The sequence below is a fragment of the Aquarana catesbeiana genome, linkage group LG03, assembly GCF_042186555.1.
Source record: "Aquarana catesbeiana isolate 2022-GZ linkage group LG03, ASM4218655v1, whole genome shotgun sequence".
Lineage (NCBI taxonomy): Eukaryota > Metazoa > Chordata > Amphibia > Anura > Ranidae > Aquarana > Aquarana catesbeiana.
In genome coordinates this window covers 720,899,303-720,922,458 of record NC_133326.1, presented here as the reverse complement: position 1 = coordinate 720,922,458, position 23,156 = coordinate 720,899,303, and the positions used below count along the sequence as shown (strand labels likewise).

Here is a 23,156-nt window from a genome sequence, read left to right as displayed (position 1 = left end):
ATGCGGATGAAGTTCATATGGACGGAAGGAGGACCAAAGGGTATCCACGTACTCACACCATGAAACCAAAAATTAAAGAAAGGTTCCACATAGTGTGATATCGTCTTAATAAAAATAGGGTAAACAGGAACACTCACATTTCAATGTAGATAAAAGGGCTTTTACAGAGACATGGATTAGCGCAATGATGTTGGCAGGACTTGACCCAACGCGTTTCGTCTGCTTAGACGTCATCTGGGGTTTACACACACATGAACTTTAATGGTTTCCCTGTCTTAGTCCGTAGGGTTCAATATTGAGATGGCCCACCCTTTGTAGCTATAACAGCTTCAACTCTTCTGGGAAGGCTGTCCACAAGGTTTAGTAGTGTGTCTATGGGAATGTTTGACCATTCTTCCAGAAGAACATTTGTGAGGTCAGGGCACTTATGTTGGATAAGAAGGCCTGGCTCGCTCTATTTGATCCCAAAAGTTTTCTATTGGGTTGGGGTCAGGACTCTGCACAGGCCAGTCAAGTTCCTCCACCCCAAACTCACTCATCTGCATTATATTGCTAAAAGTATTGGGCCACCCCTCCAAATCATTTGGAGGAGGGGGGATTATGGTGTGGGGGTTGTTTTTCAGAGGTTGGGTTTGGCGCCTTAGTTCCAGTGAAGGATACTCTTAAGGCGTCAGCATACCAAGACATTTTGGACAATTTCATGCTCCCAACTTTGTGGGAACAGTTTGGGGATGGCCCCGTCCTGTTCCAACATGACTGCGCACCAGTTCACAAAGCAAGGTCTATAAAGACATGGATGAGCGAGTTTGGGTTGGAGGAACTTGACTGGCCTGCACAGAGCCATGACCTCAACCCGATAGAACACCTTTGGGATGAATTAAAGCAGAGACTTCTCATCCACACCAGTGCCTGACCTCACAAATGCACTTCTGGAAGAACGGTCAAACATTCCCATAGACACACTCCTAAACCTTGTGGACAGCCTTCCCAGAAGAGTTAAAGCTGTTATAACTGTAAAGGGTGGGCCAACTCAATATTGAACCCTATGGGCTAAGACTGGGATGTTATAAAAGTTCATGTGTGTGTATAGGCAGGCGTCCCAATACTTTTGGTAATATAGTGTAGTATGTGACCAAAACATTAATGTATGTCTTATCCCAATATGACACCAACCTTCTTCTAGAATTACTCTACCAATCAAATCAAAAATGACATATATTGCAGCTTACCAATCATTAGATGTGGCGGCTGCATTCGTTTTCTTTTTTTTATGCTTTTTTCCCTCTGTTTTCACCTGGTGATCTGGCCAGTAACAAACCTCCTGTATTAGAGCGCCCCAATTATTCATAAAAATGTACATAAAATTATTTCAAAATGAAATCAAACTTGAGTAGAAACCCCAGCCCCCTGCCAGGAACCCTCGCCACGTGTGGAAGCAGTGGTCTCCCTGCAGAGATCTGACACTCCCTCTGTTGAGTGAAATCTAGATCTCTCCAATTTATGAAGCTCATACTCCCTGTTAATTGGCTGTGACTAGTTGTGACTCAGCAACGGGCAGGTTGGACCTCTGCAGAGAGGCAGCTGCTTCCACACAGAGAGCAAGGGTTCTTCTTTGAAGCATTTTGGCAGGGCGAAGGCTTTTTTTACTTAGGCTGTGGCTGCTTTCTAAAAAAAAAAAAAACAACTTTGCACAGTTTTTGGTTTGAAGCCCTTGGAATGTATTTATCAGATTTAACCTGTTGGTGCCGACAGTATGCAAATATGCGTCCTCTCAGAGGGTGAGCCTTGGTACTGAGTGGCTGCATATTTGTGTGCAATATGGCAAAAACAGCTGTGCTGAGAGTGCGCGCCCAGTGCCGGCATATTTCTGGTGGCAAACAGAAAGCTCCCGAAGCACTCCGAAAAAGTGTAACGGAGGAAAACCCTACTTTTCCATATGTTTTCGGATTGGATCGGGTGACGACGAACTCTACGGTCCGTCATCACCCGATCCCCCATAGGGGAGAGCGGCGCTCTGACAGGTCCGTCGCTGCACAGTGTGCAGCGACGGACCTGTCATTTTCCTGCTCAGCGGGGATCGCTCCGCCGAGCAAGCGGATGTTCACAGGACGGATCATCACTGATCCGCCCCATGGGAAAGAGCCCTAAAAGAGACACTGACTGGAGTCCCCACCATCTGCCCCATTGGATGAATATTTAACCGATCTGACCCTCCCTTACTATGATGTCATCAGTCTCTGGGTGGAGCTCTCACATCTCCCGTTTCCCCCCACAGATCTTTACACAACCTCTATATACCCATAACACAGCATGGAGGGGCTCAGTGAAGGTGGTGGTGAAGGTGTGGAGATGTCGGATCGGGTACATAGAAGTATAAATCTACCTCTGTTATTATATCAGATAAACCTGTGTGTAAGACCCCCGCCACATCCAGACCCCCTCCATCATGGAGGAGTCCCTCATGTCTCTCTCTGTCCTCATTATCTCCATCCTCAGTATCACACAAGTCACCTGTGTCTGATTCCTGTAAGACAGTCAGTGGATCCGTCATGTTACACAGCTCCTCAATGTGACCTATCTTCCTGGACAGCTCCTCCTTCTTTATTTCCAGATCCCGGATGGAGATGGAGATCCGCTCTGCCCTCCCGGAGATTTCCCTCAGGATTCTCTTCTCCAGGTCTTCCAGACGTCTCCTGAGATCTCTAAACAGGGCAGTGACTCTCTCGGTGTCACCAGCTGCTTCTTCTTCTACTTTCCTCCTGTGTTCCTGCAGACTCTGGACTCTTTCCTCCGTCTCCTCTCTCTTTGTCAGAAGGTTCTGCAGAACATTCCTCAGTGTCTCCTTCTTCTTCTCAGAAGCCTCATCCAGTGACTCCATCTTATGTCCTTTATGTCCTCCAATCATACGACAAGACACACAGATACAGGTCTCATCCTCGGTGCAGTAATACTCCAGGATCTTCTTATGGACGGAGCATTTCCTGCTCTCCATGGACAAGGTGGAGTCACATAAGATGTGTTCTGGGGACTTTTTGTGGACTCTCAGGTGTTTATCACACAAAGAAACCTCACAGAGCAGACAGGATCTAACAGCAGGTACAGGAGAGTCCACACAGTGAGTACAGAAAACCCCGGACTCCTCCCGATCTGGCTGAGCAGACAGGAAATTCTCCACTATGTTACGTAGTGTTATGTTCCTGTGCAGTACAGGCCGATCCTGGAACTTCTCTCTACATTCAGGACAGGAATATCCTCCAGACCCCTCCTGTGTATCCAGCACACGATCAATACAGACCCGGCAGAAGTTGTGTCCACATCTCAGGTTTACAGGATCTGTATAAATGTTCAGACAGACGGAACATTCCAACTCAGCTCTCAGATTAGCAGACGCCATCGCTGACAGCAGACGAGGAAATGAAATGAAATTCTCTGACACCAGGGAAGAATGCAGTTGGGAGGGTCACATCCTCTACACAGGGGGAGGCTGGGCTGTGACTTGTACTGTATTCATAGGATTAGTTATATGAAGGGACACATAATAAAAACATCTCCTGTAGGACAATGTTCATCTCCTGGGAATATAACAGACATTTTTGTATTTATACAATATACTGCTATCTGGATGATATATAAAGATTACAAGCATTAAAAAAAAAAACAACTTTGTTGCCGATTCCTTTTATTTTTGTTCTGAAGAAAAAGCTGTGTGTTCCACCATGTCCTTTCCAGACTGATTCCTGAGTGGGAGGGTCTGCACTCATTATAACCACCTGGTGCAATTCCAGTATTCTATTGAGGACAGTTGCTGTGTTTGCATCCCTTTGGAAAAATTCAACCCTTTGAAAGATATCCACCAAAAACAAACGGGGTGCCTAATACTGTACTTGTGTGCAAATGTGACATATTCAGTGAGCCAATCACAGCGGCAGGAAATGACATATTTCTGGGGGTGTTCTGTACACCAGGTTTCCATAGTGCATTGAATATTTGCTGTGTAAAATACAAATACTCCAGTGGATATAGTGCCAATATGGGGCAGATAGACACAATTTGTAGGATAGAAACGGTATCTAGCAATGTGCAGAGGGTTCATCCAGAATTTGTAGCCACACCCCTTTAGCACCTGATGGGTTTTATAAATGTATAAGATATTGGGATCTGAGCACAGGTATGAAGGGGAGGAAAGATGAGAGATGGTGGTGGAACTCAGATTGTGACTGATACTCTGACTACACCACGTGGTGGGTGGGGGGGCCTAACACACCCTTACACCATGAGCACCAGTGCCCGGGGCCCGGCAGGAACTGCAGTCATGAGCAAAGTTCATCATTAAGGCTTAGAGATGAGCTGACACTGCAAGTAGTATGAAGCGGAATCTCTTTTCTATGAGTTGTCCCCTCGCTCTACATTCAGTGCTGTACTTGTGGTGTATTAGGGGCAGCGGGTTGAACCACACGGCACCCACCAGTCAGCGTACCTCTGTTACCTCCCTCCCAGTAACAGAATGAAACCTGCCCAACACCTAGTGCGGGTCTTATGTGTGTCCTATGTTGACTCTTCATCAGTGTTAATTTTGAAAACATTTTCGACCAAAAAATTTTAGTCAGCGAAATTTTTTTACAGTGACGAAAACAAAAAAAGAAAAGTATACCACATTTTCCTCCACTGACAAAAATTATGAAAATCAATTATTGCTCAATGACCAGGCCATTTTTTTTGCGATTCGGCACTGCCTCGCTTTAACTGACAATTGAGCAGTTGTGCGACGTTACACCCAAACAAAATTGATGTCCTTTTTTTCCCCACAAATAGAGCTTTCTTTTGGTGGTATTTGATCACCTCTGCGGTTTTTATTTTTTACGCTATAAACAAAAAAAGAGCGACCTATCCCATAGAAGCTCTCCAAAGTATTCAAACTTCATTCCCCCCCTTCTTAAATTGGTCCGGACTCTCCTCAATAACCGGCACATGGGCCTCCATTAATGGTTTGGCCGCTGTAATATACTGAAAATGAGCATCCTCCCTAAATTTATATATCTTCTCCAGGCACTGCCTATCCAAATTCCTGCAAGCTACTTTAAATTGACACACTCACTATTTATAGAATTCATCTGGGCCCCTCAAACGACCACGATTAGGCAGGACACTACTTTCACTACCCAAACAACACGGAGGCTTGGCAATGCCAGATATACGCACCTACTACTACTATGCAACACATCTCAGTAGGCTCATAGACTGGTGCAGGCACCACGACACTAAGCTGTGGCCTTACCTACAACACTCACCAAAGCCAGGTTCCTCTTAATAGGGCGTGTCTTAAAAGACACCCTCTTATCGGTCCTACCCCACGCATTTGCGCTAACCTATTCTCCTGGGCCGCTATCTCGTCTATAAACTCGCCTCTAGCCCCGATTTTGGGCAACACACAATTTACGCCTGGACTTTGCGATGGGATTTTTCAGAATCTGATCAGATCAGGTCATTATCAAGCCTCACACTCCCGGACCATGGGTAGATGGGTGTCCATAATGAATCTTAGAGACCCTGCAGGTCCCTTTCGCCTGGATTTTTTGAGAGCGTTTCAGCTAGGCCATTTCTTAAAATTTTTACCACACCCTAGAGACCCTAGCCAACCGCTCACAATCTTTGAGGATTGCTGCTCAGAGACTGGACCTTTACCACATACACTCTCACTCGTATACAAGCTGCTGATCACACCTCCAGATGATTTCCAACCCCCATGCTTGATCGGGTGGGAATGGGAGTTAGATCGCCACTTTAACCCAAACCAGAGCCTCCACATCCTCTGCTTCATACACAAATCTTCCAACTGCACAAAAGAACAGGAGACCAATTTTAAAATCATGTCGCGATGCTATAGAACCCCGGGACACCTACATAAATAATTCCCCTTGACTTCTGACCTTTGCTGGCGATGCCAGAGTGAGTGAGGAAGTCTTCTACAGTCTTCTACATATTTTCTGGTCATGCCCTAAACTGGCAGACTTCTGGAGGAAAATATGTCAAATTACGCAAAAGTTTACGGAACGATCTATTCCGAACGACCCGGCCTTCTTCCTCCTACATGCTTCGGAGACCCCGGCGCAAATGTATAAAAAATCTTCCGCCTTCTTGATGCTGCCAAGGCATGTATTCCCCTTCTCTAGAAATCACCCCACCCACCGACCATTGACCTATGGCTTAGAAAAGTCATGGACATAAACAAAATGGAAGACCTTATCTTCACTGCCAGACATCAGAGAGAACCATATTCCAAAACCTGGACCCTGTGGAACCTGTTTGTGTTCACGGACGAGGGTCAATCCCTCCTGGGAAATGATACAGAAGCCTGACCTTCAAGGCCCCTCTCCTTATGAATATTCTTTTTAAATTGACTTTGTGCGATGCCCGCACCGAACCGGGGGATACTCTGTAGACTCATGTTCATGACCTCCCCCCTCCTTTCCCTCTATCCCTGACTCATACCCTCTCTAATTTTCCTAACCTATACTTTTGCTCTTTTCTTCTTCTTTTCTCTTTCTCTCCACATTCTGAAAATCAGGAAAATCATTAGAGGCGAGACCCATGGGACAACTCACCATCTTATATTACATGCTGTCAGAATTGCTCTGATGGGGTAGTGGAATATATGCCGTACTGGGTCTGGTGACTTTAGAAACCAGGACAGTACGAGGAGATATGCTCCCAGGTAATACATCTGTTCGGTGATATTCTTTAAACCCCACCCCCTCCCATGCAGATATGTATACTGTTGTGACATGTTATACCGTTTATATTCATACATACAAAATCCACTGATTATTGTGTAAATGTCACTGGCAGGGAAGGAGTTAACACTAGGGGGCGATCAAGGGGTTAAATGTGTTCCCTCAGTGTGTACTGACTAGAGGAGGAGACATATTGCTGTTCCTACTTAGTAGGAACAAACAATATGTCTCTTCTCTCCTGATAGAACAGGGATTTCTGTGTTTACACCCACAAATCCCTGTTTCTGCTCTCATGCATGCAATTGCGGGTGGCCGGCAGTGATCGCGCCCACCGGCCAGGCGCATCGGGTTCCCCGCCATGCAGCGGGCGCACGCGTGCCTGCTATCGTCCTTAAAGGTACAGATGTATGGAGATTCGCGGAAACGAACCACTTTGCCGCCGTATATCGGTGTGAGCCGGTCAGTAAGTGGTTAACAGATGAAAATGAAATGATATTGTGAGGCAGAGACGTTTACCCTCATGAACTTCTGGTTTCCACAGAGCTCCATCCGCTTCTGCTTCCAGCAAGCAAGTGTCTCAAGTCCTTAGCGTGCTTTGCTTAGCAGAAGTTAGCAGGCTGTGCAGCCAGCATTACAGGCCTCTGAGTGCTCAGACGACCGTCCAGAGCAGCTCTGTGTATTACAGGCCTCCCAATGAGAGTCCCACTCCTGACGATGACCGTCCAGAGCAGAAAGCACACTGAGTGTGTACATTATAATTACAGGCCTCCCTTCAGACCACTGTCCATCCAGAGCACTGTGTGCATTACAGGCCTCCTCTGACCACCAGCATCCAGAGCACTGTGTGCATTACAGGCCTCCTCTGACCACCGGCATCCAGAGCACGGTGTGCATTACAGGCCTTTCCTCAGACCTGAGACCACCACCCATCACTGTACAGCATTATAGGCCTCTCAGAGTCAGACCCACCATCCAGAGCACTGTGTATTACAGGCCTCCCCTCAGACCACCATCCAGAGCACTGTGCAGCATTACAGGCAGTGGCAGCTGGTGCTCAAAATATTTTGGGGGGGGCGCAAACCAACTAAAAAATTCTGAAAAATACTGAAACAAAAACATCAAATGCAGCCACCCTGCCATTAATTGCAGCCACCGTGCCCTTTAAAATGCAGCCACTGTGCCCATCATATGCAGCCACTGTGCCCCGTCAAATGCAGCCACTGTACCATCAATTACTGCCACTGTGCCCATCAAATGCAGCCACTGTGCTCAACATATAACTAAAACAACTGCAGATGACTAAAATGGGACTAAAACTAAAATGGCATTTTAGTCAAAAGACTATAATTAAAACTAAATCAAAAATTAATGCCAAAATTAAAACTGCTCTTCATGTACCGTACCTATTGGTCAGGATGAGAGCTTCCATAATGTTGGTCTACTCCCGATTGTCCTGGGAGATGGACCGCTAGGGAGAGATGCCCCCTTCTCACTACCCCACCTAACTGAGGTACCACACGTCCACTGGTTGCTTGTGACTCTACATTGTAAACTTGGTTGCCCTTAGTGACGGCCTTATTCTTCCTTCTTGTGCTTGCTTGACACTGTAATACCGTGCACTTCACACCTCGTATGTGCTTTAAACAGGGCCATGTTCTTTGTATACACCAGCCCCATTATGCTCCCCTTTGAATGACTTCAGACCAGGTTTAAGGACAAGTTTAACAGTCTTTACTAATCTCTATATTGCAAATGAGATAACAAAACAAAGTGCAAAGGTTTCTTTTCATGACCACTACTAACTATCAGATGGCCCAGGCATACATTTTCAGAATGATAGTCCATAATTGGTGGCATGGTCTATAGCTGGTGGGATGGTCCATGTCTGGTGGCATCCCGGGATCCACAGTATCAGTGGTCCTCCTCTAGGAGCGGAATCAGCAGCAACAACAAAGCAACGGAATGTGTGGGTAACCAGAGCAAACCCTCCCAAGCTCGAGGCTTCAGCCTTCCCTCAAATTTATACCTCAAATGGGCCGTCCAAAGCCCAAAGTCCATAAACTGGTACAAAGAGTTTAACCCTCATCCAACCCAGTCTGAACTGGTACCTGTCTAACTAGTTTTCAAACTGCTTACACTTTCCCCTTATTTTTTGCAAGTCATCCTGGCTAAACAACACATCACACTTCCATAATGTACAAAACCATGTTGGAACATCAAAAATAACACATGCAGCAAAACAGCAATAAATATAGTTATAACAGGAACAGATAAATGCAAAGAGTTCACAGTTCAGAAATAATAGTATGGGTCCGGAAGAAGGACCCTCTCTCCCGTAATTGGGTGTCTCCCATGGACTTGGTGTACAACCGGGTATGCATAGTGCTGCATAACCAGCTTGATCCAGTCAATGTAAATATGATGCCCAATGTTCCATTCTTGATATATCTAACTTTGATAAATTTGTTCTGCTACAGGAATTCTTGGAGGTGTTCCTGTAGTCTTAACTTTTCCCAGAGAAACCTGCCCTTCTTTAATTGCGAGACCAACTGCTTAGGGACATACGGGAAGGTGTGCTTCAAATAGTCTTTGCAACTTGGCCAGCAGAGTTAGCTTGCCACCCAGGGGAACTGCGCCTTCCAGGAGGTAAGAGTCATCGGGATGGCATGGCCTTCCCTGAGGCCAGGTGCGTGCATTGGGTGGTGCTTGGATTTCCTCCGGGAACCACAGCTGTGGAATGACAGCCTCTGGGGAGGACGGACATTCGCCCTCACTGCTGACAATGCCACCCGGATTGGTTTGATCAGTTTGGAACAGCAAGGAAGCTGGAAAAGAGTGCTGTGGTACAGGGTTTGTACAGGAACTCCTTTATAGAGCCAAGAGGGCTGAAGCATAAGCCTGAGCAGTGGTGCTGCTCGAGAGCCAGGTGGCTTGGTATTTTTCATTTATTACTACATTACTGCTGTGAAGTTGAAACCCCTGCGTGGGAATTCTGGGTGGACATTTTCTTTCTTTAATAAAAGTGGGCCTACAAGCCCTTAAAACGGCATATCTGGTGTGGACTCCGCTCACTGGTATGCTCTACACTAAGCTAAACAGTCCCCAATGTTACAATATATAATTATATATAGGGATGAGCCGAACACCCCCTGGTTCAGTCACAGCAGAACATGCGAACAGCCAAAAAATTTGTTTGAACACACGAACACCGTTAGTCTATGGGACACGAACATGAATAATCAAAAGTGCTAATTTTAAAGGTTGATATGCAAGTTATTGCCATAAAAAGTGTTTGGGGACCCGCGTCCTGCCCCAGGGGACATGTATCAATGCAAAAAAAGTTTTAAAAATGGCCGTTTTTTCCGGAACAGTGATTTTAATAATGCTTAAAGTGAAACAATAAAAGTGAAATATTCCTTTAAATTTCGTACCTGGGGGGTGTCTATAGTATGCCTGTAAAGTGGCACATGTTTCCCGTGTTTAGAACAGTCCGAGAGCAAAAGGTCATTTCTAAAGGAAAAAAAGTCATTTAAAAGTACTCGCAGATATAATGAATTGTCGGTCCCGGCAATACACATAAAAGTCATTGAAAAAAACGGCATGGGATCCCCCACATTCCATTACCAGGCTCTTTGGATCTGGTAAGAATATTAAGGGAACCCAGAACCAAAATTTAAAAAAAAATTGCGTGGGGGTCCCCCCAAATTCCATACCAAGCCCTTCAGGTCTCGTATGGATATTAAGGCTAACCCTGCGCCAATCTTTTTTTTAAAAAAATGGCGTAGAGGCCCCCTTCAAAATCCATACCAGACCCTTATCCGAGCACGCAACCTGGCAGGTCGCAGGAAAAGAGGGAGGGACAAGACAGCGCCACCCCTCCTGAACCGTACCAGGCCATATGCCCTCAACATGGGGAGGATGTCCCCATGTTGATGGGGACAAGGGCCTCATCCCCACAACCCTTGCCCAGTGGTTGTGGGGGTGTGCGGGCGGGGGGCATATTGGAATCTGGAATCCCCCTTTAACAAGGGAACCCCCAGATCCCAGCCCCCCCATGTGAATTGGCAATGGGGTACAACTGTACCCCTATCATTTCACAAAAAAGTGTCAAAAATGTTAAAAAAAGACAATAGCCGGTTTTTGACAATTTCTTTATTAATGTCTTCTTCTTTCCCCGCTTCTTCTACCATCTTCTTCTGATCTTCCTCCGGTCCTCTGCTTCTTCCTCCGGTCTTCTCCTCTGGCATCTTCCTCTGACTTCTTCTTCCCCGCTTCGTCCTCCGGACGATCCACCACAATGGGAGTCTCCCGCTGTGTGACACTTCTGTTCTTGTGACAGCTCTTATATAACTGAGGGCGGGGCCACCCAGTGACCCCTCCCCCTCTGATGCACGGGGACTTCCCTCTGGCTTCCCCCCTGGTGTCAGAGGGGGGGCGGGGTCACCCGTTTAAGACACACAGTCTTTTTTTATGTGCACATAGGTGTGTACTGTAGGCTATGATTTATGGCCTAACACAGCTGGCAGGCAAGTTGCATTTTTCAAAAGGGCCAAAACAGTGACCTACAGGGGATTGTAAAATGTAGATTTTTGTGACCAGACTTGAAAAGAATAGTAAAAGACTCAAAGGGGGTTGTTAGTGCAATTTGGTAAGAAGGCAGTCATTCTTTCTTACATTCTTTCCCCATGAGATGAGAGCACAGGTCTAGATTATAATACACATTATTGAATGCATGGAAGCTACTGAGGTGCATATTATGTTGCATTGTAGAGTCTCTCTATGGTTGCTAACATATGCTGGGAGGGATGGGACTCTGAAGGCTGCTGTTCATTGTAATATTTGTCATCTGTTGCAAGTATCTGAAGTGTTGGGACTCAATAAATGTACCTCTCTGGAAGAACTGGGTTGCTGCGGAAATGACTCGCATTATATAAATAATTAATGAATAATCATCATCCTCTTACTTCTACATCACTACACCACCTATCAGTGCCCATCAGTGCAGCCTATCAGTGCAGCTTCATCAGTGGAGAAAAATTACCTGTTTGCTAAATTTTATAACAAACTATGAAAATTATTTTTTTTTCACAATTTTTGGTCTTTTTTGTTCCTTTAGCAAAAAATAAATTAATACAGTGGTGATAAATACTACCAAAATTAAGCTCTATTTGTGTGAAAAAATGATAAAAATGTTGTTTGGGTACAGTGTTGTATGACCGCACAATTGTCATTCAAAGAGTGACAGTGCTGAAAGCTGAAAGTTGGTCTGGGCAGGAAGGGGGTGAAAGTACCCGGCAGACAAGAAGTTAATCGCAAGTCTGTTACCATCTTTCTACATTGAAATGTAAGAGCACTATTGGATTTAGCCGCTATGTATTTCTTATAACCTGTTCTCAATTATGCATTGATCTAATGCTTTTGCATACATTTAATAAAAACTTATTGAAAGAAAAAAAAAACACTGTTGCTGATTTGCTGTGTTTTCCACCATGTCCTTTCCAGATTGATTCCTGAATGGGAGGAGTGGGTACTAGTTAGAGTTGTGCCAATACCAATACTAGTATCTGTATCGGTGCTGATATTGAGCATTTGTAGGAGTACTTGTACCTGAAAATGCTCCGAAGCCTTGACCCGATACCTGGACACTCAGGGGTAATCGGTGCGGCGGTGGGGAGAGTTACAAGCACCAATCTCTCTGTATAGATTTCCATAAAGCAGCTGACAGCCGCTTCTCCACCTTTTACTCCTGCGGCCTGATTTATTGAAATCTATACAGGGAGATCGGTGCTTGTAACTCTCCCCACTGCCGCACCCATTGCCCCTGACTATCCCCTGTGTCCTCCTCCATGTCCCCTCTCTCTGCTCCTCAGGTTCCCCTCCATGTCCTCCCTGCTCCTCTGGTCCCCCTCCATGTCCTCCCTGCTCCTCTGGTCCCCTGCCATGTCCTCCCTGCTCCTCCAGTCCCCTACCATGTCCACCCTGCTCCTCCTTTCCCTCACCATGTCCTCCCTGCTCCTCTGGTCCCCCACCATGTCCTCCCTGCTCCTCTGGTCCCCCACCATGTCCTCCCTGCTCTCCTGATCCCCCCCCATGTCCTCCCTGCTCCCCTGATCCCCCGCCATGTCCTCCCTGCTCCTCCGGTCTCCCGCCATGTTCTCCCTGCTTCTCCGGTCCCCCGCCATGTCCTCCATGCTCCTCTGGTTCCCCTCTGTCTCGGATCTGTCAGGATGGAGAGCAGAGGAAGGAGCTGGTAAATTAGCAGAGTCCCTCCCTACACTAGGTGCCCCCAGTAGAGTCCCTCCTTACATCAGGTGCTCCCTGCAGAGTCCTTCCCTACACCAGGTGCCCCCAGCAGAGTCCCTCCCTACACCAGGTGTCCCCAGCAGAGTCCCCCCTTACATCAGGTGCCCCCAGCAGAGTCCCTCCCTACACCAGGTGCCCCCAGCAGAGTCCCTCCCTACACCAGGTGTCCCCAGCAGATACCCTCCTTACATCAGGTGTCCCCAGCGGAGTCCCTCCTTACATCGGGTGTCCCCAGCGGAGTGCCTTGGCTCTGCCTCTCGTCGGATAATCATGCATGGTTTGAACTCTGCCGCCATTACAGAAAACCAGCTCTCGTGTAACAGGTCACTCGCCCAGGAGAGGAAATAAGAGGCGGAGCCTGGGTGGCTGCCAAAAGAAATAGAGCTGTCGCCTACCCCCCACCCCGCGGCCTTTCCCACAACAATTCACAGACCGGCATCAGCCTGGGGGGGCGGGGGGTTGGCGGCAGCTCCATTTCTATTGGCAGCCACCTGGGCTCCACCTCTTGTTTCCTCCCCTGGGTGAGTGACCTGTTACATAAAAGCTCAGCTGGTCTTCTGTAAAATGGCGGGTGGCAGAGACAATTCACCAGTGCCAGCCACGGACCTCTAGCAGCGCTGGAGAAAAATCGGGAAAACACAGATTTCCCGGGACATTTCCTGTGATACAGTAAGCCCGGGACAAAGGTCTAAATACAGTTAGCAACTATAAATGGAGAGGAGCCTCTGTCTCCTGTCCATTCATTTTCAGTGCAGCTTTGGCTGCAGAGAAAGGGACTGGGGAATCTGTGTCCTCAATCCCTTTCCCTGTCTCAAAGGGGAGATGTCAGGGGTCTGTTTAGACCCCTAATATCTCAGCAAAGCCCCCCCCCCCAACAGGGTTGATAAAAAAAAATAATAATAATTAAAAAAATTGTAATAAGTATTTAACCACTTCCCGCCCGGCCTATAACAGATTGACGACCGGAAAGTGGTTCTGTTATCCTGACTGGGCATCATATGACGTCAAGCAGGATAACATACTGGCGTGCGACCAATCACAGCTGAGCATCGCGTGAACCAGGAAGTGCCGCTAAACGTCATTTCTGGGTTCGCGCTGACAGGGAGAGCCGATCGGGGGAGGTCTGTGCTGATAATAAGCACACTGATTATCAGCACAGCCCCATCAAATGTACCAATAAGCTGCCAATTGGTGCCAAGTCAGTGCCCCATCATAACCCCCTGCCAGTGACCAATAAAGTGCCAATCAGTGCCCACCACAGTGCAAATCAGTGCCCACCATAGTGCCAATCAGTGTCCATCACAGTGCCAATCAGTGTCCAGCATTAACACCTGTCAGTACCTGCCCAATCAGTGCTGCCCATCAGTGCCATCTATTAGTGTCCATCAATGTCACCTGTCAGTGCCAATCAGTGCCGCCTATCAGTGCCAATCAGTGCCGCCTGTCAGTGCCCATCAATGCCGCCTGTCAGTGCCCATCAATGCCGCCTGTCAGTGCCCATCAGTGCTGCATATCAGTGCCACCTATCAGTGCCGCATATCAGTGCCTCCTCATCAGTGCACCTTATCAGTGCCCATCAGTGCCGACTCATCAGTGCCCGTCAGTGAAGGAGAAAACAACATTTTATAACAGAAACAAAGAAAAAACTTTTTTTTTAAAAATGTCAGTCTTTTTTAGTCTGTTTAGCAAAATATAAAATCTGCAGAGGTGATCAAATATCACCAAAAGAAAGCTGTATTTGTGGGAACAAAATCATAAAAATTGTCCTTGGCAGAAAGGGGCAAAAGTGCCTGGTATTGAAGTGGTTAAAAGGTAAAAATGTAAATAAAAAAATAAAAACACTGGCATGTCCACTCCCCTCTCCCCCCACCCCAAATAAATGAAAAGAAAGCATTGCAAAAAAAAGAACAAAAAATATATAAATTGTAAAAAATAAAATTGTAAAAAAAATAAATAAAAAACTACTGACACAGTCCACTGTCACATGACATAAGAAAAAGTATCATTAATCGGTATCAGCGAGTACTTGAAAAAAAGTATCGGTACTTGTACTTTTAAAAAAGTGGTATTGGTGCAACCCTAGTACTAATTATAACCACCTGGTGCAATTTCAGTATTCTATTGAGGACAGTTGCTGTGTTTGCATCCTTTTGGAAATATTTAACCCTTTGAAAGTATTCCAACAAAAAAGAAAGGGGATGCCTAATACTGTACTTTTGTGCAAATGTGAGATATTCAGTGAGCCAATCACAGCGGCAGGAAATGACATTTCTGGGGGCGTTCTGTACACCAGGTTTCCATAGTGCATTGAATATTTGCTGTGTAAAATACAAATACTCCAGTGGATATAGTGCCAATATGGGGCAGATAGACACAAGTTGTAGGATAGAAACGGTATCTAGCAATGTGCAGAGGGTTCATCCAGAATTTGTAGCCACACTCCTTTTAGCACCTGATGGGTTTTATATATGTATAAGATATTGGGATCTGAGCACAGGTATGAAGGGGATGAAAGACGAGAAATCCATACCGGAATCAAACATGGAATTGTTTTCTTTTTCTTTTTTTTTTAAATCAAACATTAACAAAATAATTCATTCATAAAGACAAATATGATACAGGTTAAATCGTCTGCAAATGACATGACATAAATAAAGGCCAATTCACATATGTCCTATATTTCTGCATTATTCTTTTAGACCAGAGGTCCCCAACTCCAGGGCCAGTCTGTGGCCTGTTGGGGGCGCACCGCGCGGGGCGGAGGGGGGGTGGGAAGTGGGTAGAGTGAGCCAGAACAACTTACAATGCCACCCTCCAACCACCGGAGGGTGCCCGCTCCCCTTCTCCCAGCACCAGTACTCCCTCCCCTCTCTGGTCACCTTGGGAAGAAGAGGAGCAGAGATGAGGAGAAAGGAGAGGAGAGCCGGGCCAGGGAAAGGCTCCTCACCGTCATAGAGCACTGGTAAGACCTGTGAGCTGACTTCAGGCAACACGGCTGCATGTCCCCCAACCCCCCTGAAGTGACAGGCTGCCCCCCATTCTGTCTTCCAGGAACCTGGTCCCTGGTGCCGGGGAGGTTGGGGACCGCTGATTTACACCATTGAGAGTTTCTTGTGATTTTTTTATTTTTTTGATTTTAAAAACAAAAAAGTGAAAAAATTATAAATGATAGAAAATTATACAGAAAAAGAGGAAATAATTGATTGTGTGTGGAGATCCCCCATAAACATTTGGGTATGCACTGAAGATCAATCTGGATATTTGCAGCTATAAGACATCGAACAAGCCAAACACTTTTCCTTACAGACAGGCCTGTGATTGGATAAAACCTTACTTACACCCTCCCCCTTAATACATACACTATATTGCCAAAAGTATTGGGACACCTGCCTTTACACACACATAAACTTTAATGACCCAAAAAGAAAATGCAGCGCTTACATATACAGTTGAAAAATAATGATAATATATGTGTGACCAAATATAACACAATATGAGTGTAAAAACACAAGTGGGATATAAAAACAAAAAATGAATGAATAAATAGTGTCCACCAATGTGAAAAAAGTGTACAAAACAGGAGGGGAAGGGTTGAGTGAAAAAGTCCCGGTGTCAATAGACGCGGTCAGTAAGTTGACATCACAGGAGGCATCAGTGAAAACATGACAGAAAGGGGATCTTGCGAGAGGAACCACCACCAATTGTGTGAAGGCTTACCGGAAACAGTGGACTTAAAGGGACATATACCTCTTAAGTCATGCAGGCTTGTGGTGATATTCACCATTTAAAGTGTAAACAATCACAGATCCAGGTCACCACCATCACAATTCTGGGTCTGAACAGTACTGGTCATCGGCAAGTTCACAGTACAAGATTCGGATGAAGTTCATATGGAGGGAAGGAGGACCAAAGGGTATCCACGTACTCACACCATGAGACCAAAAATTAAAAAAAGGTTCCACATAGTGTGATATCGATTAAAAAATTTGATTGTAATAAAAAGAGGGTAAACAGGAACACTCACATTTCAGATGTAGATAAAAGGGCTCTTACAGAGACATGAATTAGCGCAATGATGTTGGCAGGACTCGACCCGATTTGTTTCGTCTGCTTAGACGTCATCTGGGGTTTACACACACATGAACTTTAATGACACCCCAGTCTTAGTCCGTAGGGTTCAATATTGAGTTGGCCCACCCTTTGCAGCTATAACAGCTTCAACTCTTCTGGGAAGGCCGTCCACAAGGTTTAGGAGTGTGTCTATGGGAATGTTTGACCATTCTTCCAGAAGCCCATTTAGGAGGTCAGGGCACTGATGTTGGATAGGAAGGCCTGGCTCGCTCTAGCTGATCCCAAAAGTTTTCTATCGGGTTGGAGTCCGGACTCTGCGCAGGCCAGTCAAGTTCCTCCACACCAAACTCACTCATCCACATTATATTGCTAAAAGTATTGGGCCACCCCTCCAAATTATTTGGTGGAGGGGGGATTATGGTGTGGGGGTTGTTTTTCAGGGGTTGGGCTTGGCCCCTTAGTTCTAGTAAAGGGAACTCTTAAGGCGTCAGCATATCAAGACATTTTGGACAATTTCATGCTCCCAACTTTGTGGGAACAGTTTGGGGATGGCCCCTTCCTGTTCCAACATGACTGCCCACCAGTACACAAAGCAAGGTCCATAAAGACATGGATGAGCGAGTTTGGGTTGGAGGAACTTGACTGGCCTGCACAGAGCCATGACCTCAACCGGATAGAACACCTTTGGGATGAATTAAAGCAGAGACTTCTTATCCACACCAGTGCCTGACCTCACAAATGCACTTCTGGAAGAATGGTCAAACATTCCCATAGACACACTCCTAAACCTTGTGGACAGCCTTCCCAGAAGAGTTGAAGCTGTTATAGCTGCAAAGGGTGGGCCAACTCAATATTGAACCCTACAGTCTAAGACTGGGATGCCATTAAATTTCATGTGCGTGTAAAGGCAGGTGTCCCAATACTTTTGGTAAGATAGTGTAGTATGTGACCAAAATATTAATGTATGTCCTATCCCAATATGACACCAACCTTCTTCTAGAATTACTCTACCAATTAAAGCGGTATAATAAACCCGAAACCAAAAATTGAATATATTGCAGCTTACCAATCATTAGATGTGGCGGCTGCATTCGGTTTATTTTTTTTAGGCTTTTTTCCCTCTGTTTTCACCTGGTGATCTGGCCAGTAACAAACCTACTGTATTAGAGCGCCCCAATTATTCATAAAAATGTACATAAATTTTTTTCAAAATTAAATTAAAACTTGAGTAGAAACACCAGCCCCCTGCGAGGAACCCTTGCCACGTGTGGAAGCAGTGGTCTCCCTGCAGATATCTGACACACCCTCTGTTGAGTCAAATCTAGATCTCTCCAATTCGTAAAGCTCATACTCCCTGTTAATTGGCTGTGACTAGTTGTGACTCAGCAATGGGCATGTTGGACCTCTGCAGAGAGACAGCTGCTTCCACACAGAGAGCAAGGGTTCTTCTTTGAAGCATTTTGGCAGGGCGAAGGCTTTTCTACTTAGGCTGTGGCTGCTTTCTAAAATAAAAAAACAACTTTGCAGAGTTTTTGGTTTGAAGTCCTTGGAATGTATTTATCAGATTTAACCTGTTGGTGGCGACAGTATGCAAATATGCCGCCTCTTAGAGGATGAGCCTTGGTACTGAGCGGCTGCATATTTGTGTGCAATATGGCAAATACAGCTGTGCCGAGAGTGTGCGCCCAGTGCCGGCACATTTCTGGTGGCAAACAGAAAGCTCCCGATCGCTGCTTTGTGATCGGGAGCTTTCTAATCCTGTGACCCCCCGTGACAGCCAATCACAGCAGTCACATGATTATAAGCCCTGCCCCCACCTCCTGGCACCCTTAACCCCTTAAAGGGCTGGGAGGAGCTGGCACCAAGGGGTTAAGCTGAAAGTTCTATTGGGATTTAATGACATCACAGAGTTCAAGAACTCTGATTGGATTAAGATGAGACATTAATAAAAACATATTCTGGTGTAAATTTCCAGGGGGCGACATAGAGCACTGCAGAGCTCAGACCCCCCGACTCTGTATAGAGGAGATAGATGACAGACGTTTCCGTTTTGTTCTCTTTTCTCACTCTAACCCTAAACTTTATCTCCCCTCCCCCACATTTCTGGGGGTTCAGTCCTCCTGAGAGGGGTACACCCGGTCACACAATAATGTTACTTTGTACATCAACAAACCCAAAAAAATCTCACACCTACAGTATAAACTGACTTTATCTATTCTACTCATTTATTTCTTCTATTACATTGCAGATCAGCATGATTTTGTAGCACAGCCTCCTATTTCTGTAACCCTGCACCCTGATTTGTACTGTACCCCAAACTACAATAAAAGAGACACTGACTGGAGTCCCCACCATCTGCCCCATTGGATGAATATTTAACCGATCTGACCCTCCCTTACTATGATGTCATCAGTCTCTGGGCGGAACTCTCACATCTCCTGTTTCCCCCCACAGATCTTTATACAACCTTTATATACACATAACCCAGCATGGAGGGGCTCAGTGAAGGTGGTGGTGAAGGTGTGGAGATGTCGGATCGGGTCACACAGATCATAAAAGGAGATCCGTCCGGCCTCATAATCCAGATATATCCTGACTCTGTTACTGGAGGGATTGGTGGGTAAAGGGATCACTTTACTGTCATGTATCACCCCATACTGATTACAATTCCTGTACAATCCCCAGGACTTCTTATTACTTCCAATCACTGACTCCCCCCCTCTCCTGTCTATACTGGGGTAACACATCCCGACTCTCCAGCTCTCTGATCCCCCGACATCCACTTCCCAGTAATGTCTCCCTGAGGAGAAACTCCGACTGCTCAACACCTGAGGACAATACAGAAATCTCTCTGGTGTTTCTGGACGATTCTGTTCTCTATCTGACAAGGATACAGTTTTCCTGTCATCTGATATCTGTAGATCATTATGAGCTGTGTTTACATCCAGTAATATGTCTGCAGCTCCCTGTATATAGAAGTATACATTTACCTCTGTTATTATATCAGATAAACCTGTGTGTAAGACCCCAGCCACATCCAGACCCCCTCCATCATGGAGGAGTTCCTCATGTCTCTCTCTGTCCTCATTATCTCCATCCTCAGTATCACACAAGTCACCTGTGTCTGATTCCTGTAAGACAGTCAGTGGATCCGTCATGTTACACAGCTCCTCAATGTGACACATCTTCCTGGACAGCTCCTCCTTCTTTATTTCCAGATCCCGGATGGAGATGGAGATCCGCTCTGCCCTCCCGGAGATTTCCCTCAGGATTCTCTTCTCCAGGTCTTCCAGACGTCTCCTGAGATCTCTAAACAGGGCAGTGACTCTCTCGATGTCACCAGATGCTTCTTCTTCTACTTTCCTCCTGTGTTCCTGCAGACTCTGGACTCTTTCCTCCGTCTCCTCTCTCTTTGTCAGAAGTTTCTGCAGAACATTCCTCAGTGTCTCCTTCTTCTTCTCAGAAGCCTCATCCAGTGACTCCATCTCATGTCCTTTATGTTCTCCAATCAGACAGCAGGACACACACACGTATGTATGATCTTTACTGCAGAAATACTTCAAAACTTCCTTATGGACGGAGCATTTTCTGTTCTCCGTGGACAAGGTGGGGTCACATAAGACGTGTTCTGGGGACTTTTTGTGGACTTTCAGGTGTTTGTCACACAGAGAAACCTCACAGTGCAGACAGGATCTAACAGCAGGTACAGGAGAGTCCACACAGTAAGTACAGAAGACCCCGGACTCCTTCTGATCTGGCTGAGCAGACAGGAAATTCTCCACTATGTTACGTAGTGTTATGTTCCTGTGCAGTGCAGGCCGATCCGGAAACTTCTCTCTACATTCAGGACAGGAATATCCTCCAGACCCCCCCTGTGTATCCAGCACACGATCAATACAGACCCGGCAGAAGTTGTGTCCACATCTCAGCATTACAGGATCTGTATAAATGTTCAGACAGACGGAACATTCCAACTCAGCTCTCAGATCAGCAGACGCCATCGCTGACAGCAGACGAGGAAATGAAATGAAATTCTCTGACACCGGAGAAGAATGTAGTTGGGAGGGTCACGTCCTCTACACAGGGTGATGCTGGACTGTGACTTGTACTGTATTCACAGGATTAGTTATATGGAGGGACACAGATAATAAAAACATCTCCTGTAGGACAATGTTCATCTCCTGGGAATATAACAGACATCTTTGTATTTATACAATATACTGCTATCTGGATGATATATAAAGATTACAAGCATTAAAAAAAAAAACTTTGTTGCAGATTCCTTTTATTTTTGTTCTGAAGAAAAAGCTGTGTGTTCCACCATGTCCTTTCCAGACTGATTCCTGAGTGGGAGGGTCGGCACTCATTATAACCACCTGGTGCGATATCAGTATTCTATTGAGGACTGTTGCTGTGTTTGCATCCCTTTGGAAAAATTCAACCCTTTGAAAGATATCCACCAAAAACAAACGGGGTGCCTAATACTGTACTTGTGTGCAAATGTGAGATTTTCAGTGAGCCAATCACAGCGGCAGGAAATGACATTTCTGGGGGTGTTCTGTACACCAGGTTTCCATAGTACATTGAATATTTGCTGTGTAAAATACAAATACTCCAGTGGATATAGTGCCAATATGGGGCAGATAGACACAAGTTGTAGGATAGAAACGGTATCTAGCAATGTGCAGAGGGTTCATCCAGAATTTGTAGCCACACCCCTTTAGCACCTGATGGGTTTTATATATGTATAAGATATTGGGATCTGAGCACAGGTATGAAGGGGAGGAAAGATGAGAGATGGTGGTGGAACTCAGATTGTGACTGATACTCTGACTACACCACGTGGTGGGTGGGGGGGCCTAGCACACCCTTACACCATGAGCACCAGTGCCCGGGGCCCGGCAGGAACTGCAGTCATGAGCAAAGTTCATCATTAAGGCTTAGAGATGAGCTGACTTTAAATTGACACACTCACTATTTATAGAATTCATCTGGGCCCCTCAAACGACCACGATTAGGCAGGACACTACTTTCACTACCCAAACAACACGGAGGCTTGGCAATGCCAGATATACGCACCTACTACTACTATGCAACACACCTCAGTAGGCTCATAGACTGGTGCAGGCACCACGACACTAAGCTGTGGCCTCACCTGGAACACTCACAAAAGCCAGGTTCCTCTTAATAGGGCGTGTCTTAAAAGACACCCTCTCATCGGTCCTACCTCACGCATTTGCGCTAACCTTTTCTCCTGGGCCGCTATCTCGTCTATGAACTCGCTTCTAGCTCCGATTTTGGGCAACCCACAATTTACGCCTGGACTTTGCGATGGGATTTTTCAGAATCTGATCAGATCAGGTCATTATCAAGCCTCACACTCCCAGACCATGGGTAGATGGGTGTCCATAACGAATCTTAGAGACCCTGCGGGTCCCTTTTGCCTAGATTTTTTGAGAGCGCTTCAGCTAAGCCATTTCTTGAAATTTTTACCACACCCTAGAGACCCTAGCCAACCGCTCACAATCTTTGAGGATTGCTGCTCAGAGACTGGACCTTTACCACATACACTCACTCGTATACAAGCTGCTGATCACACCTCCAGATGATTTCCAACCCCCATGCTTGATCGGGTGGGAACGGGAGTTAGATCGTCACTTTAACCCAAACCAGAGCCTCCACATCCTCTGCTTCATACACAAATCTTCCAACTGCACAAAAGAACAGGAGACCAATTTTAAAATCATGTCGCGATGCTATAGAACCCCGGGACACCTACATAAATAATTCCCCTTGATTTCTGACCTTTGCTGGCGATGCCAGAGTGAGCGAGGAAGTCTTCTACATATTTTCTGGTCATGCCCTAAGCTGGCAGACTTCTGGAGGAAAATATGTCAAATTAGGCAAAAGTTTACGGAACGATCTATTCCAAACGACCTGGCCTTTTTCCTCCTACATGCTTCGGAGACCCCTGCGAAAATGTATAAAAAATCTGCCGCCTTCTTGACGCTGCCAAGGCATGTATTCCCCTTCTCTAGAAATCACCCCACC

General features: G+C 46.0%; 2 protein-coding genes across 2 annotated transcripts in view; both read right to left on the bottom strand.

Annotated features, from left to right (window-relative positions):
• Positions 1-21,148, bottom strand: part of LOC141134372 (uncharacterized) — a 61,282-nt gene extending 40,134 nt beyond the window's left edge. Inside the window, exon 1 of the mRNA XM_073623940.1 lies at positions 19,539-21,148. Coding sequence (XP_073480041.1) covers positions 19,539-21,106 — 1,568 coding nt within the window. The 5' untranslated portion in view covers positions 21,107-21,148. The remainder of the gene's footprint in view (positions 1-19,538) is intronic.
• Positions 2,140-3,466, bottom strand: LOC141133723 (E3 ubiquitin/ISG15 ligase TRIM25-like). Its single transcript, XM_073623245.1, has one exon. It carries the CDS (start codon positions 3,392-3,394, stop codon positions 2,321-2,323), a length of 1,074 nt encoding a protein of 357 aa, XP_073479346.1. The 5' UTR covers positions 3,395-3,466; the 3' UTR covers positions 2,140-2,320.
• Positions 21,149-23,156: the final 2,008 nt, after the last annotated feature.